This window comes from Geotrypetes seraphini, chromosome 17 (assembly GCF_902459505.1).
Source record: "Geotrypetes seraphini chromosome 17, aGeoSer1.1, whole genome shotgun sequence".
In the NCBI taxonomy this organism is placed as follows: Eukaryota; Metazoa; Chordata; class Amphibia; order Gymnophiona; family Dermophiidae; genus Geotrypetes; species Geotrypetes seraphini.
This window is the reverse complement of record NC_047100.1, coordinates 18306683-18322570: the sequence shown is the minus strand read 5'-3', so window position 1 is coordinate 18322570 and position 15888 is coordinate 18306683. Positions and strand designations below refer to the sequence as shown.

The 15888-nt window shown below is 45.2% G+C and overlaps 2 protein-coding genes across 13 annotated transcripts in view; one reads left to right on the top strand and one right to left on the bottom strand.

Annotated features, from left to right (window-relative positions):
• Positions 1-15888, bottom strand: part of LOC117351126 — a 690625-nt gene that overhangs the window by 326432 nt on the left and 348305 nt on the right. The gene's annotated exons all lie outside the window — the stretch shown is intronic.
• CFAP20DC (CFAP20 domain containing) overlaps positions 1-15888 on the top strand; it is a 153794-nt gene that overhangs the window by 105769 nt on the left and 32137 nt on the right. The window contains exons 13-14 of the mRNA XM_033925976.1: positions 1789-2196; positions 5388-5591. Of these exons, the coding sequence (XP_033781867.1) occupies positions 1789-2196; positions 5388-5591 (612 nt within the window). The remainder of the gene's footprint in view (positions 1-1788; positions 2197-5387; positions 5592-15888) is intronic.

The window sequence follows — 15888 nt, the reverse complement described above, 5'->3', positions numbered from 1 at the left end:
GTGCTTTGGCACATCCCTAGCGTTCAGGACCACTAGATATAGATAGAGGTAGAGATAGGATTATGAAAGGATATAGATAGAAGAATAATGGGGATTGAAAGGTTTTAGACAAAGGATCACTTACAGGTCATGGACCTGATGGACCGCCGCGGGAGCAGACTGCTGTGGCGCGATGGACCCCTGGTCTGGCCCAGCGGAGGCAACTTCTTATGTTCTTATATATTCCTAGTAGCTTAATAAGGTTAATTAATTAATCAGTGCAATAACAAGATGCAGACAGTAGTCCAGAAGCAAGAGGGTTGTTATCCCTTTTTTTGCACTGAGTGTCACATGCAGTGTTCCCTCTAAGCTGCGCTGGCGTGCGCTGGCGCACAAAATATTGCCTCGCAGCGCACAATGTCACGTCACAGCGCACGGCGTACGGAGATGGCAGGCCGCGGCGAGAGGAGAATCGGGCGAGTTGGCGCTGGCGCCTGATATTTTTAGCGCCCGGGGAAAAAATTTTGCTCACACCACCCGCCCGCTTAGAGGGAGCACTGGTCACATGTATTATTTCCTTCCAGTTGGTGAGAAGTTATGTGTGTGCTCATTGGAAAGAGCTCCTAGCTCTCAGAGAATGAGTATGTTCCCTTGAGGCTAGAGTATCAGACTTGGAGAAGCTGAGACAGAGCAGTACATAGAAGAGACCTACAGGGATATTGTAGAGAAATCCCACCTCCAGTCTGGTAGCCCCTGTGCTGCCTTGGAAGAGAGAGGTGACCTAGAAGGAGAGCATCACCCTGGTGAAGTAGGAAATAGTCCTGTAGCTAGGACCTGCCCACCAGGGGATGTAATATTCTCTCGTACCAAGGATTTATCTCTCCAGGGGCTTCTGCCCAGGAGGGAAGGGTTAGGACAGCTATTGTAGTGCCGGCAGGAGGGATTGAGCATCTCTCCTGCCGGGGATGTTCGGGAGCTGCTGGCAGGAGGGATTGGGCATCCCTCCTGCCGAGGATGATCGGGGGGGGAGGGGGCTGCTGGCAGGAAGGATTGGGCATCTCTTCTGCTGCGGATGTTCAGATGGGCTGCCAGCAGGAGGAATTGGGCGTTAATACTGCCAGGGATGTTAGCGGAAGATGAGGGCACTGGCAGGAGGGAGTGGGCATCTTTCCTGCTGGCTGATTTGAGGTCGGGTATGGGGGTTCCTTGCTGTGGCCGATTACAGCGGGGGAATTTCCCCTCTAATATCAGCTGAGCAGCAGGGACTTTCTAAAGCCGTGAATCTGTAACCGGCACCCAGAACTTGGGTGACAGTTACAGAATCGCAGCTTTGGGGAATTCTTGCAGCTCAGCTGATGAGGGAGGGGGGGGGGGAAATCCCCCTGCTGCGATCGGCTGCTGCGGTCTAGCAGCAAAGAAAAGTGGCTGAAATGTAGCCCTGGCCTACATTTCAGCCGCATATCTTAGAGCAATTCTGTAACCAGCTCACTGGTCTGATAGACATGGATTGGCGGCCACTTTTAAGGCAGCCACCGACTTGGGTGACGGTTATAAAATCCAGGCCATAGTTCCAGTATGTGTATAGTTTTATCTGCAGTAAAAGGCATTCTTGGGGCAAGGTTAGGCTGTGTTTGAAACTATGCATCTACCTGCCTCTGTTGTTCCTGCAGAAATGGCTTTTAAAATTGCCCTTTGTATGTGCAGTACACAATAAATTAATTCAATTAAAATTACCATTATAAAATTATTCAGTTTAGTAGCATCAATTATTAATCAAAATCTTTTTTCTTTTTTGCTTTTCAAATTTAGGATAGTCCCAGTGTCTTCATCAGATGTACCCCCAGCCCCCAAACTGCATACAGCATATTGGAATCATCCCCTCCAACAATCGTGACTGAGGAATTGGTAGAAAGGACCCCAGTGAGTTATGAATGTAAGTCTTCTGGAGGATCTGATAAAGACAGTCAAAAAGAAGTCATGCCATTAAAATCTCAGACTTCACATATGAAAAAAGTAGAAACAGACAACATTCAGAAAAAAATTATGCCTACTCCTAGTCTGTCTCCTACTGGAAGCTGGCCTGAATTTTCCAAAGAGGTTGCAAACACCTCTAAAACACTGAAAGTTATACCTGTCAGCCAAATAAGAACATCAATGAATAAAAAGTCTGTGAAGGAAATACCAAAAGAAGATTCAAGACTAACAGCTGATCCATCTGTAAGTGATTGCAGCTTTGGGCTTGGGCTTGTTTAACTGATTGATTTATTGGCATTTATATAATTCCCTTATAACATTATGCAGTAAATTATATATTTATATACAAATATGAGTATAATGAGTCCTTGCTACTCCTACTACCTTATATAGCGCTGAAAGGTGTATGCAGCGCTGCACATTTTGACATTTATAGACGGTCCCTTCTCAGAAGAGCTTACAATCTAATTTGGACACACAGACATAATATATAGGGTTGGGGATACAGAACCCAAGGTGAGAGAGTTAGGAGTCGAAAGCACTCTCAAAGAGGTGGGCTTTTAACTGGACCTTGAACGCTGCCAGAGACGGAGCCCGCCGTAGGGATTCGGGCAGCTTGTTCTAAGCATAAGACGCAGCAAGGCAGAAGGAAGGGAGTCTGAAGTTGGCAGTTGAAGAGAAGGGCGCAGATAGGAGGGACTTACCAGCTGAGCGGAGCCCACCGGGGAGGGGGGGAGATAAGTGAAGAGAGATAGTGAGGGGCAGCTGAGCGAGTGCATTTGTAGGTCAACAAATGGAGTTTGAATTGTATCCAGAAATGGATGGGAAGCCAATGATGTGACTTTAAGAGAGGGGTAACATGAGTATAGTGGCTCTCCCGGAATACAAAGAGCTTGCAGTTTATAGTCAAATAGATAAGCATTATTCCTATAGACACATGGAAGTCAATTCAATAAATTAGCACCTAGAGGGCACCTATTAAGGAGAGATGCCTACTTCCCTTTATAAAATAACTAGATATATATGTGCATAAGCAGTTAGGTGTGAGTAATTGGTGTATATGACTAGAGAATGACATGGTGACAAAATTCATCACCGTTCCCGTCCCCGCGGATAACCGCAGGAAACCATCTTCATGTCATTCTTTAAGGAGAGAGGGAAGAATCAGAGTATGAATGGCCACAATCACTGACCCGCAAACTTTGCTTTGAAGAATGCTGGTGTAGAAGGATTGAGATTGAAATAGACACTAGAAAATGACATGGGATTATTATCCGCGGGGACGGGAACGGTGATGAATTTTGTCACCGTGTCATTCTCTAATATGACCATGCCTAAATGCTGGGAGTACATAAATAAGTTTTAGTATTCTATGAGTTACATGCATTAGTGTGAATACTGCCCATGTGTACACCCACTTGTAAAGTATGCACTGTGTAGCATATGCATGTACTAGATTTGTACATTTTTACTTTATGATCCTAAAGAAACTCATAATAAAGTTGATTTTCTGATTTCCAGCTCCTTAGTAAACTTCAAAAGCTTGCTTGCTTGCTTACAATGTTTTATTCATGGATTAATAGAGTTCTTTATTATTAAGTTCAAATACTTTTTAATTAAGAAAAAAGTGGAGCCCTTTGGGTAATATTGCAAGCATGTAGATAGCTAGTAATTAAATTTTTCCACAAGTAAATGTAGCTACAGTCAAACAATTCTGAATAAATCATTTAAAACTACCGGAATGCAAAGATCACTCCATGCATCTTTAAAGAGCTGAAAATATCCCAATCTGACAAGTTTTCAAAATCTAGAAAAACACTGAGATGAAGAACATTTGTCTTAGAAAGGCTTGGTCATCTGTAATACGATCAGTCACACTGCAGACTAATAAAGGTCTGTCAAAATCCATCCTCTTAGGCTCAGTTTCAAGCAAGGTGACAGATAATACCAAGAAAAATGGCTTGCTGAAGAACTAACATAAACCTTAGCTATTCATGTGAAAATTGAGGTAGGTTATAGGACAGAGCACCCTGGAACCTCAGACATCCCAAGTCACATGCATCTAAGAGTGTAACACATGCATCCTGCATTTATGTTAGCATGTTAATGGTTTAACTTTCTGATAATCGGGGAGAGTGAGTGTTCCCTCTAAGCTGAGCAGGTGTCCTCCAACTGCATTGCTACCACTAGGGGGTGGAATATTTTCAGTCGCTAAGGACAGGTATGTTCCCTGGAGTCCTGCAGAACTTGCCTGTCCCTCACAATTGAAAAATGTGACAGTGAAACAGCACCCTCTATTGGTGAGACTGTGGGTGGAGGACTCCTGCTCAGCTTAGAGGGAACAGTGATTTATAAGCACCCTGAGGTTCTGAATTCAAACCCACACTTCTCCTTGTCCCTAATCCCCCCCCCCATTGCCCCAGGTACATTAGACAGACTGTGAGCCCAATGGGACAGAAAGAGAAAAATGCTTGAGTGCCTGAATAAATTAATGTAAACCATTTTGAGCTTCCCCTGGGAGAACAGTATAGAAAATTGAATGAATGAGTAAATAAATGTAGATAATAATGTTAAGCAAGATTTTGCAATATTGTGGATGTTGCATGCTATCAAAGGATCAGTGAATAGGATCAGTCACTGTTCATGTCAAAAATAGATTATTCAAATTCATTATTGACTGATATTAGAAGAAGAAATCTGAGTAAATTGCAAACACTTCAGAATGTGGCTAAAACGGGTTGATTACTGGCTGTGGTAGACGTGACCATGTAACCCCCATTGTCGATGCATAGTCACCGGTTGCCAGTGTACTATTGAATTAGATTTAAATTAATGTTAATTGTATTCAAAGTCTTGCACTTGGGAGTACCAGTCACTCTGTCTAAAATAATAAAACCATATAAGCTGTCACGTGAATTATTTGATTCAGCCTCATCTTCGCAAAGTTCCTGAAGTAAAAGAGGCAAAATTGGAATGTACTCGGAAAAGTGCGTGTTTCTTTTCAACACCAATAATGTAGAATTCCTTCCCACAAGCTTTGAAGGAAGAATTATCCTTACCGCGACTTTAAAAAGGTTTAAAAGCTTGTTTGTTTCAGCAGGCTTATGGAATTGAGCTAGTTGAGAATGGAAAAGAATTCTTAGGGAATTCTAATTTGCAAAGAGCATTGTACTAATCAGACTAGATTTATTGGACTGTATTGATAGGTGAACTGTACATGTTTATACTGGATGGATTGAATTATATTTGATTGAGATATGGTTCTATAGGTGTATTCTTTGGGGTGGTTTATGGGATGGGCTTTTATCTATCTAAATTATGGAGTTATTTTTCTCTGAGTAAATATTTGTTTTAAATATTGTAAGCCACTTAAATTTTCTGTAACCCGTAATCATAATATTAATTAAACTAAAATTTACTTTGGTTTTTGTTAGGGATACAACTGGAGAAATTATCAGTGCAACAAAATGAGTGCATCAGAACTTCAGATGTTGGCTAGCATGAGGAGACAACAATGTGAAGAACTAGAGGATGATGGGACATCGCACTGCCTAAGTGCGTCTCAGATTGATAATTGTAATGTCAACATAAGTACAAGCAGTGATGACACAACCACTTGGAACTCCTGCCTGCCATTAGTGAGTCCAAACTTATGTGTCAGAATTGATTGACCAAGGCAACTGTCGCATTGGTATGGCGATGTTAGGAGAAACAAAATTTCAAGAAAGCTTAGAATAAGCAAAGATGATTACTAATTGTGAAGACATGAAGGGAAAATTGGAGCTCGCCTGTGATCACTGGCATTATCTAGCCCAGTGTTCTTCAACCACCGGTCCACGGACCAGTGCCAGTCCACAGAAATTTCCTGCCGGTCCACAGGGCCAACATGTGCATCAGGCCCAAAACAGTGTTCTTCAACCGCTGGTCCATGGTGCGATCGATGCAGCGTTATCTTCGAGCCAGCTCTCTCTTCCTAACTGATTCAGTGCACAAAGCCACTACGGCCACAGTGGCCCCTACGGGCATCCTACGCCTGAATCGGAAGCCTTCTCTCTGACGTTGCAACGTCAGAGGGAAGGCTTCCAGATGAGGCAAGGGACGTGCAAGGTGCAATTAGTACTATTATGGGGGCAGGGCCTGGGGTGGACATTGGGTAGAGAGGGGTGGGGTCTGGCCTACGACTTAGCCCAGTGTTCTTCAACCGCTGGTCCACAGAATAATTTTTTTATTTCTGCCGGTCCACAGGTGTAAAAAGGTTGAAACACACTGATCTAGCCTGTCTCCCCTGTTGCAGTCCAAATTAGCAGCCATCTTAGAAGTCCTTCTACTAAAGCCATGGCAAAAGTGGCCTTAGCGTGCCGCTTACACATGTCTTTCCCACGCACGAAGGCCACTCGTGCCATGCCTGGAAAATGGCACATTTCCTATTTTTTGAATTAAGGGCCATTGGTGCACAGCCATTAAAAAAAGCTATCGCGTGAGCCCCTACCAACAGCTATTTTGTAGGTGGGAAGGGCCCATGCACTAACCTCATGCTAATCAATTAGAATGCAGCAATGCCTCATGCTGTCACTCCCACTTTCCACCCCCAAACATGCCCCCTTCAAGAAAAATAGGAAATATTTTTTAGTGTGTACAAAGGCAACTTCCTGCAGTAAGCCTTTTTTAATGTATGGTAAGCACATATTAGCACTTACTGTGGTTTAGTAAAAGGCCCCTTAGTGAGCTAAATAAGTAGGAACCCATGTTTTATGCTCAGAGTATGACATGTGATGTATCTTCCAAAATCTCAGTTACTCTAAATGTTGCCACGTGGCTTGTGTGGCTGTGTAGGAAGTTAGTAATAATGACAACAGTTTATATACCGCAGTACCGTGAAGTTCTATGCGGTTTACAAAAGATTAAAAGATGTTACAAATTGATTGAACTTAAGAGGTGAAAGAAAGTGGTTAATAGGGCGAGAGAACCGTATTGAGGAGAAAGAGATGTACGGGTCAGCTGTCTAGATATTTCAGCGACAGATGTGTTTTTAGGCGCTTCCTGAATTCCTCATAAGTAGTGGGCGTAAGCAATTGTTCTAGATCTTTACCCCATAATTCTGCCTGGTGAGAGAGAAGGTGTTCATGGTGTTTTTTTCAGTTTGCATCCTCTAATTGGGGGGGGGGGGAAACGAAGTTCGAGTGTGAGCTTCTCTTGTGTCTGTTGGCTGAGAAGGAGAAAAGGTGAGTTATGTATTTAGGGGCTAGTCCGTATAGTACTTTAAAGCAGAGGCCAGCGAACTTAAACTTTACGCGTGCTTCCATCGGTAGCCAGTGCAACTGCTGGCAGTAAAGTGTCACGTGATCAAATTTCTTTAGTCCGAAAATTAGTCTGACCGCTGCAAGTTAGCAGATGACTTACCTTGGTGGCAATAAATTTATTCAAGACCACTGTCCTATCTTGCAACACCTGTCCCAGATGCCTGTTATGTCTGAATCTTCATTTATTGCCATACATTCCAACTCTCCTGTCCTATGTTCGAGTCTTATGGCATTTACATATAGGCAATTTATAAAATATGTTTTTGTTTGCATTCAAAACCTGCACAGCAAAAGATAGTGGTAATTTGAAATCATTTCTCGCTGTTCATTATTTAAATGCACGTAGGCGTGGGGGGTTGGGGGGGGTCACATGCTGAGGTGCAGCCATTTTTGCTTCGAGCTCCCGGGCCCCTCTCTCTAAATCTGTAATATCAAGGCAACAACTTACCTCCCATTCAGCTATCTTTCACTATCGAGACCACTGGAGCTCCTGTTTTTACAGAGGCAACCATTTACTTACCATGGCTGTGAAAACGCTGCGTAAAGAGAAGGACAAAGTGGCCAAAAGGGAAGGCCCCGATGGATCTTCGGTGAGCTCTGCTTGGGTAACTGAAATCGTTATCGAAGTGAAAGGAGCCCTTGCTGTAGTCCTTGGAAGCGCCTGCAGACCATTACAGACAAATTGGATGTCATAGATGGGAGATTGGAATCTTTGCCGGAAGAATTTTCAGGGAAAATTTACCATAGAAGTGAAAGTGATGTTTAAAATAGTGAAGTGATCTCAGGGTTCTGGTATGAATCAGTTCATTTAAGGCCATCTGTGATGCTAAAAGAGCCTCCCTTCTCTGTACAGATAGATGGCACGCAAACCACATCCGATCTGCTTTCACTTGCTTTTGCAGATGTAAGATCTCTCCATCCTGGGCCTTTTTTCAGAAACTTACATAGACGATAATCTCCCCCCGCAGCACGACCTTGGCTGCTTCCCAGTAAAACACAGGATCAGCTGCGTGGACATTATTTGTTTTATACTACTTCCATTTGCATAACAAGTACAGTGGTATCTCGGTTTGCGAGTGTTTTGCAAGACGAGCAAAACATTTGCAAAATCGGCGCCTCGGAAACCAAGCTTGCCTCAATTTGCGAGCACTGCCCCCTGCGATCTGGCATCCCCCCACTCGCCTCGCACCCCCCCGCTGCGATCTGAAATCCCCCAGCACCCACACAAACACGCTGCTTACCCCCATCTGGCCACCAGCACCGGCACCAACGCACAGGACATGCAGATGCTGGTGCCGGTGCCTGAAGATCTGAGTCTTTTTCTTTGCTGGGCCTTGAGCATCTGCGCATGCTCAAGGCCTTCGAGTTCACACTCTCTCCGAGATCTCAGAGAATCTCGGAGAGAGCGTGAACTCGAAGGCCTTGAGCATGCGCAGATGCTGAAGGCCCAGCAAAGAAAAAGACGCAGATCTTCAGGCACCGGCATGTCCTGTGCGTTGGTGCCGGTGGCCAGATGGGGGTAAGCAGCGTGTTCAGGTGGGTGCTGGGGGATTTCAGATTGCGACAGGGGTGTGTGTGTGCGATGCGAGTGGGGGGATGCCAGATCATGGGGGGGAGAGTGCCGGATCGGGGGGGTGGCGGATCACGTGAGGGGGCCTTCGAGGGGAGCAATGCCGGTTCTGGGGGGGGGGGTAGAGCAGCGCCGCTGTCCTCGGGGGGGGGGGGGGGGGGGAACGTATCAAGCGAGTTTCCCTTAGTTCCTATGGGGAAACTCGCTTTGATATACAAGTATTTTGGTTTACGAGTATGCTTCTAGAATGAATTATGCTCGTAAACCAAGGTACCACTGTACTCCTGAAACCCAGAATCTTGGTATAGGAAGGGAGAGAATTTCCAGAAAAATGCTCAATCCCTGGTCGTATTTTCTCCAGTAGGTTTTCTCTTGGACAGTTATGAGGTTTTCCGATTACATAATCATTCCCACCGACTTTTTGTCAGAAAGGCTGGGATGCTGGCTAAAAAAGCAATCTTAAAGGTTTGGACCACTGCAGACTCTCCTTCATTTTGGACATGGCAGAATCACCTTCATGCTCTCATGTTGCTGGAAAGAGAACAGATGTGTATCTCCTTTAAACAGAAAAAAAATGTCTTTACATCTGGGAAGCTGATTTACACTCTTTACCACATTGAGGTCGTAGCCTTGTGCTCAATTATCTTTAACGCCTGGACTTAGGGAAGGCGGATTTGGGAATCAGCTTTTCTAAGGGTGGGAAATCTGTCTCCTTACTTATGGTTTATGGGTGCCACTGTGAATGGGGATTTTTATTCATAAAAAATACTCGTATTCATATACAACAATCTTATACTAATCTCCTTCAAAGTAGTCCTCTAGGGCTGCCACACACGCCTTCCAACGGTTCTGACACTATCGGAAGCAGCGATGGAACATCTCTTTTGAGATTGCTCACAACTGGTCCATCATATTCTGCATGATGTCTTCTCTTGACTGAAATCTGGTCCCTTTCAGGGGCATTTTCAGCTTGGGGAAAAGCCAGAAGTCACACGGAGCCTTGTCGGGAGAGTAGGAGGCCTGAGGAATCACAGGTGTATTGTGTTTGGCCAGGAAACTCCATATCAAATGTGAAGAATGGGCAGATGCTTTATCGTGATGGAGCTGCCAATTGCCCGCTGCCCACAGATTTGGCCATTTGCATCTCACGGCATTACGAAGGCGACGCAGGATCTCTTGGTAGTACCCTTTGGTGATTTGATGATCTTGCATCACCAGCGTTCTCACTTGGTCAATGATGATCTCATTTCTGGATGTTGAGGGCCTACCAGAATGTGCTTCACTCTCCACTGATGTGCGGTCATCTCTGAAGCAGTTGTATCACTTCTTTATCTGTGTGGTGCCCATTGCTTTGGCCCAAAGGCCTGTTGAATCTTGCAGATCATTTCTACTTGGGAATCGCCAGTACCAAGGGCAGATGCGAGGAGGCAGACCGAGCTGCAAGCAACAAATGGATGGCTGAGACGATGGTGTGAGGAGGAGGGTTTCCTCTTTGTACGAAACTGGTCAACCTTCATGGGGAAAAACAAGCTCTACAGGAGAGACGGACTGCATTTGAGCACGGCTGGGACGAGGATGCTGGCACGTAACATCCAGACCTGCATAGACATGACTTTAAACTGACAACGAGGGGAAAGCCGATAGTCGATCTGACCTCGACACACCGGGCCACAGTATCAAGCAAGGATACTGAAACAGGAAATGGCGTTTGCGGACCAGAGATAAAATGGACACTTTTTGGACATAAACCCAAAGATGCAGTACAGGGACCTGAGAGGAAATTAGAGCAAATAAGCACGACAAGGAGGAAACAGACGAAACCAGAGGGCTATCAAAGAACTAAGAAACGGGCAGAGGACGGGTTAGACACACCACAGGCAGCCCGTGAGGAGACCAGCAGGAACAACAAATCAAGAGTAGATCCTAAAGAAAAGGTAACTAACTGGGACTTAAATTGCCTATACACAAATGCTAGGAGCCTAAGGACTAAAATGGGGGAGCTAGAAGTTATAGCCAGAAACAAGGACCTAGACATAATAGGAATCACAGAGACATGGTGGTCAGAGGACAACAAATGGGACGTGGCCCTGCAAGGGTACAAACTCTACAGGAGGGACAGGGCACACAAGAAGGGGGGAGGAGTAGCCCTGTATATAAAGGACTCCATTCCTTCATCCAGAACAGAAACAACAAGGGCAGACAGTTTGGAGTCACTATGGGTTAAACTGACAGGAGGGGAAGGAGCTGACATCAAATTGGGACTGTACTATCGCCCACCAGGACAACCAGAAGCTAACGACCTGGACCTGGAGGCCGAACTGAGGCAGGAGTGCAAAAGTGGAAGGGTGGTGGTTATGGGAGACTTCAACTATCCGGGAATAGACTGGGACATTGGACACTCAAATTGCACGAGAGAAACTAAATTCCTAGAGGTGATAAGGGACTGTTTCATGGAGCAGCTAGTCACGGAACCAACGCGAGGGGAGGCCACTCTAGACCTAATCCTCAACGGGCTAGAGGGACCCGCAAAGGAAGTGGTGGTACTAGCACCATTAGGGAACAGCGATCACAACATGATCCAGTACAAATTAAACATGGGAACACCAAAGGTGAAAAGAACCACAACGACAGCACTTAACTTCAGAAAAGGAAACTACAAGGACATGAGGAAAATGGTAGGGAAAAAGCTCAGAAACAGCTCAGGGAAGGTGAAGACCGTAAAGGAAGCCTGGACACTGCTTAAAGACACAGTGCTCGAGGCACAAGACCTGTACGTCCCAAGGTTTAGGAAAGGGTGCAAAAAAAATCGAACTAGAAACCCAGCATGGATAACAACTGCAGCTAAAAAGGCGATAAGCGACAAGAAAGCATCCTTCAAGAAATGGAAAAAGGAACCAACAAAGGAAAACCAGGAAGAACACAAAAGACACCAGAAAAAATGCCATCAAGAGGTCAAGAAAGCAAAGAGAGAATATGAGGAAAGACTGGCAGGAGAAGCAAGAAACTTCAAACCCTTCTTCAGGTATGTGAAAGGGAAACAATCAGCCAGAGAGGAAGTGGGACCACTGGATGATGGAGACAGGAAAGGAGCGATAAAGGAAGAAAAAGAGATAGCTGACAGGTTAAACAATTTCTTCTCGTCAGTCTTCACCAGAGAGGACACATCCAATATCCCAGAACCCGAGGTGTTTATAAACGGAGAACACGACGAAAGACTGATTCAACTAGAGGTAAGTAAAGAGGATGTCCTCAGACAGATAGACAGACTAAAGAGCGACAAATCACCAGGCCCGGACGGCATCCACCCAAGGGTACTAAAAGAACTGAGAAACGAAATAGCAGAGACACTTCAACAAATATGTAACCTCTCCCTAAAAACTGGGGAGATCCCAGAAGACTGGAAAATAGCAAATGTCACGCCCATCTTCAAGAAGGGATCAAGGGGTGACCCGGGAAACTACAGGCCTGTGAGCTTGACCTCGGTTCCGGGAAAGATGATGGAAGCAATGGTAAAGGATGCAATCTGTGAACACATAGAAAACAATGGACAACTGAGGGCGAGCCAGCATGGCTTCAGCAAGGGAAGGTCGTGCCTCACGAACTTGCTGCACTTCTTTGAGGGAATAAACAGCCAGATGGATAAGGGGGAATCCATAGACATCATTTACCTTGACTTCCAAAAAGCCTTCGACAAGGTACCTCACGAACGGCTACATAAAAAGCTGTGGAATCACGGGGTGCAAGGGGATATCTACCGATGGATCAAACACTGGTTGGCAGGCAGGAAACAGAGGGTTGGAATAAAAGGCCAATACTCAGACTGGCAATGGGTCACGAGCGGAGTTCCGCAGGGGTCGGTGCTGGGACCTCTACTGTTCAATATATTTATAAACGATCTGGAGACGGGAACAAAATGTGAGGTTATAAAATTTGCTGATGACACCAAACTCTGCAGCAGGGTTAGAAACACGGAAGACTGTGAAGACCTGCAAAGGGACCTAACGAGACTGGAAGACTGGGCAAATAAGTGGCAAATGAGTTTTAACGTACAGAAATGCAAGGTCATGCATGTAGGGAAAAAGAACCCGATGTTCAGCTACAAAATGGGGGGAACACTACTAGGGGTGAGTAACCTTGAAAGGGACCTGGGGGTGATGGTAGACACATCACTGAAACCATCGGCGCAGTGTGCGACAGCCTCAAAGAAAGCAAACAGAATGCTGGGCATCATCAAAAAGGGTATCACAACCAGGACGAAAGAAGTCATCATGCCGCTATATCGCGCAATGGTGCGCCCGCACCTGGAGTACTGTGTGCAGTACTGGGCGCCGTACCACAAGAAGGACATGGCAGTACTCGAGGGAGTGCAGAGGAGGGCGACTAAACTGATAAAAGGTATGGAAAATTTTTCATACGCTGACAGGTTAAAAATGCTGGGTCTGTTCTCCCTGGAGAAGAGGAGACTTAGAGGGGACATGATAGAAACCTTCAAAATCCTTAAGGGCATAGAGAGAGTAAATAAGGACAGATTCTTCAAACTGTGGGGGGCCACAAACACTAGGGGTCACTCGAAGAAATTGAAAGGGGACAGGTTTAGAACAAATGCTAGGAAGTTCTTTTTTACCCAGAGGGTGGTGGACACATGGAACAGGCTTCCGGAGGAGGTGATAAGCCAGAACTCTGTACAGGGGTTCAAGAAAGGTTTGGATAGGTTCCTGGAGGACAAGGGGATAGAGGGGTACAGATAGAACTTGAGGTAGGTTGTAGAGGTGTTCAGAAACCACTTCACAGGTCGTGGACCTGATGGGCCGCCGCGGGTGCGGACCGCTGGGCGAGATGGACCTCTGGTCTGACCCAGTGGAGGCAACTTCTTATGTTCTTATGTTCTTTACACCAAATTTAATGCAGTAGCGTTGTTCAACTTTTTCTGTCATTTTGCCACTTACACTTCCTCACTCATCGGCGGTCTGCCAGTGAATGACAGCTTCTGTGTGTGGGAAAAAATTCAAGCATGTGCATTAGGGTCGCCTACATACGTGCACCAAACCACGCTTCCCTAGCTTTATTTGTTTACGCAGGAAAAATTAAGGTCTGATACTTTTTCAACAGTCCTCATATACTGTAAATCACAAATAGGCCTTCTAAAATAACCACCATGGGATGGATGCTCAAGTGTTTTATACGAAATGCATCCTGGCTGTTACCAGCCTTGAAAGCAGGCAATTTTACATTCTTTGTTAAAAATATTTAAAACAATAGTATGTTTATTGGCCATTAAACTATTAGTATTATCACAATACTATTATCAAATCTTCATTTTTACTTATTTTTCTTAAAACAATGATAATTACCAGACAAAGAAAAATCTAGGTATTTTTTAAAACTGTTTATTTACTTTAAAGTGTTTGCAACCTTAAGCATAAAATGCAGCAATGGCACCACCATATGGCTGTATAGGATATCTTTACCTTTAGCATGCCATGCATTTCTTGAATGTAATTTCTGTTGCACAGAGTATACGAGCCCTGACAATAGGTGAATATCCCATACTCATGAGTTGGTTATAGGAGAATGAAATTTATATTCTTCAGCTCCGCCTCCTTCTCCACTGCTGTGGAGCTCCTTCAGTTTTTCCTTCTACCAGTGAGTTGAGAAAGGTGTTTCTGATCTTCTCTGATCATTTATTATTTTTTGTGTTTTTTGTTTCTCTGAGTCCGAGGTTTTTGATGCTGGAGAGGACCACTGGTGACCCTAGGGGCTGTTCTGCCTGGGAGAGGACACAGACTCTATATCAGAAGTCTGCTGCTGGCATGGTAACCTTCGGGTTCGTATCTACTCCGCAAGCTTGAACCTTTTGAACTTGGGGTATGTTCCCCTTGAAGCTAGCTCACATCCCGATTCATCAGGTGCTTGAGCTCAGACTGGTCCTTGGTTTTTGGTCCAGCAGGGCTTAACGAGTGCCAGCTGCATAAGTCCCTCCCCCCACTTGTGTGTGGATCCATGGAAGTTGACATCTCGGTCAGATTTTGGATTTAACTGGCAGCCCAAATATTTCATCATGTGGACCTGGATGGCTAAAGTAAGGCAGTGTCCTCTCCCAGCTTTTGTGTCAAGAATTCCCTATATAAGCCTATGGGAAAATCTGGTGGGGGTCAGTTTTAAGGTTTTCTGGGGCTGTATTTAGGGTCACCTATCTCAAACTTCCTCCTCCCAGTATTATTTGACCCGTGGGTGGGGTTTCTTAGGGTCATTTTTGCCACAACTACGTTTTAGTAGTGGCCATCTTGGATTTTCCTGATTTGAATAAAAAGCCTCCATCTGCCTCAAAAACCCTCAATTTGACAGGAAAACATTAGAGATGTCCTCTAGTGGAGATACCCCTGAATTATGCCAGATTTGTGATGTATGGCCAACTGAACAGCAGCCATGCGCCACGTGCCAAGGGACACGTGAGGGAGGGGTGGGAGCTTTGGGCTTAGCCCCATCCAGTACCAGTAAGGCTGGGAGATCACAAAAGGCCCCTTCTATGGGAAAAAAAAGCCCCCTGGAGTCTTGGGAAGGAGCGAGGGCACAGCGCAGGTATGTGAACACTGCAGAGCCCAGACAAAGACAGAGTGAGAACCGGATGGGTACCTCAGGGGGGTCTCTAGTCAGGAATTTATCCCAGAGTTTGTAAGTTTGAAATGGAAAGCCTATTGAAACTGTCAGGTTTCTCCTTCCTTGGCTGAGAGGACGTGGTCTCTCCCAGTCTGCTTTTGACAGCAGAAGTGGTTGGACAAGAGCCAGTCTAGGGAGACTGGAAGTCAGATTCCATACCATTACTGTCTCACAGTGAACTTCCCTCCTAGGGCATTCTGAGTCCCAGGCAAACGCTAGATCCCAGGAGCTGGTAGTTACCCTTGAGCAAAGGGAAGATCCAAAAGTGAACTGCCTCTTCAAAGCATCAGTGTTATTAAAGCTTATTCCAGAGGCATTGAGGGAACTGAATCTGGAACCGCATTAGGCAGTGGCAGCACATTGCTCAATTATGAGTGCTTCACAAAAGCAAATTTCATATTTTCCATC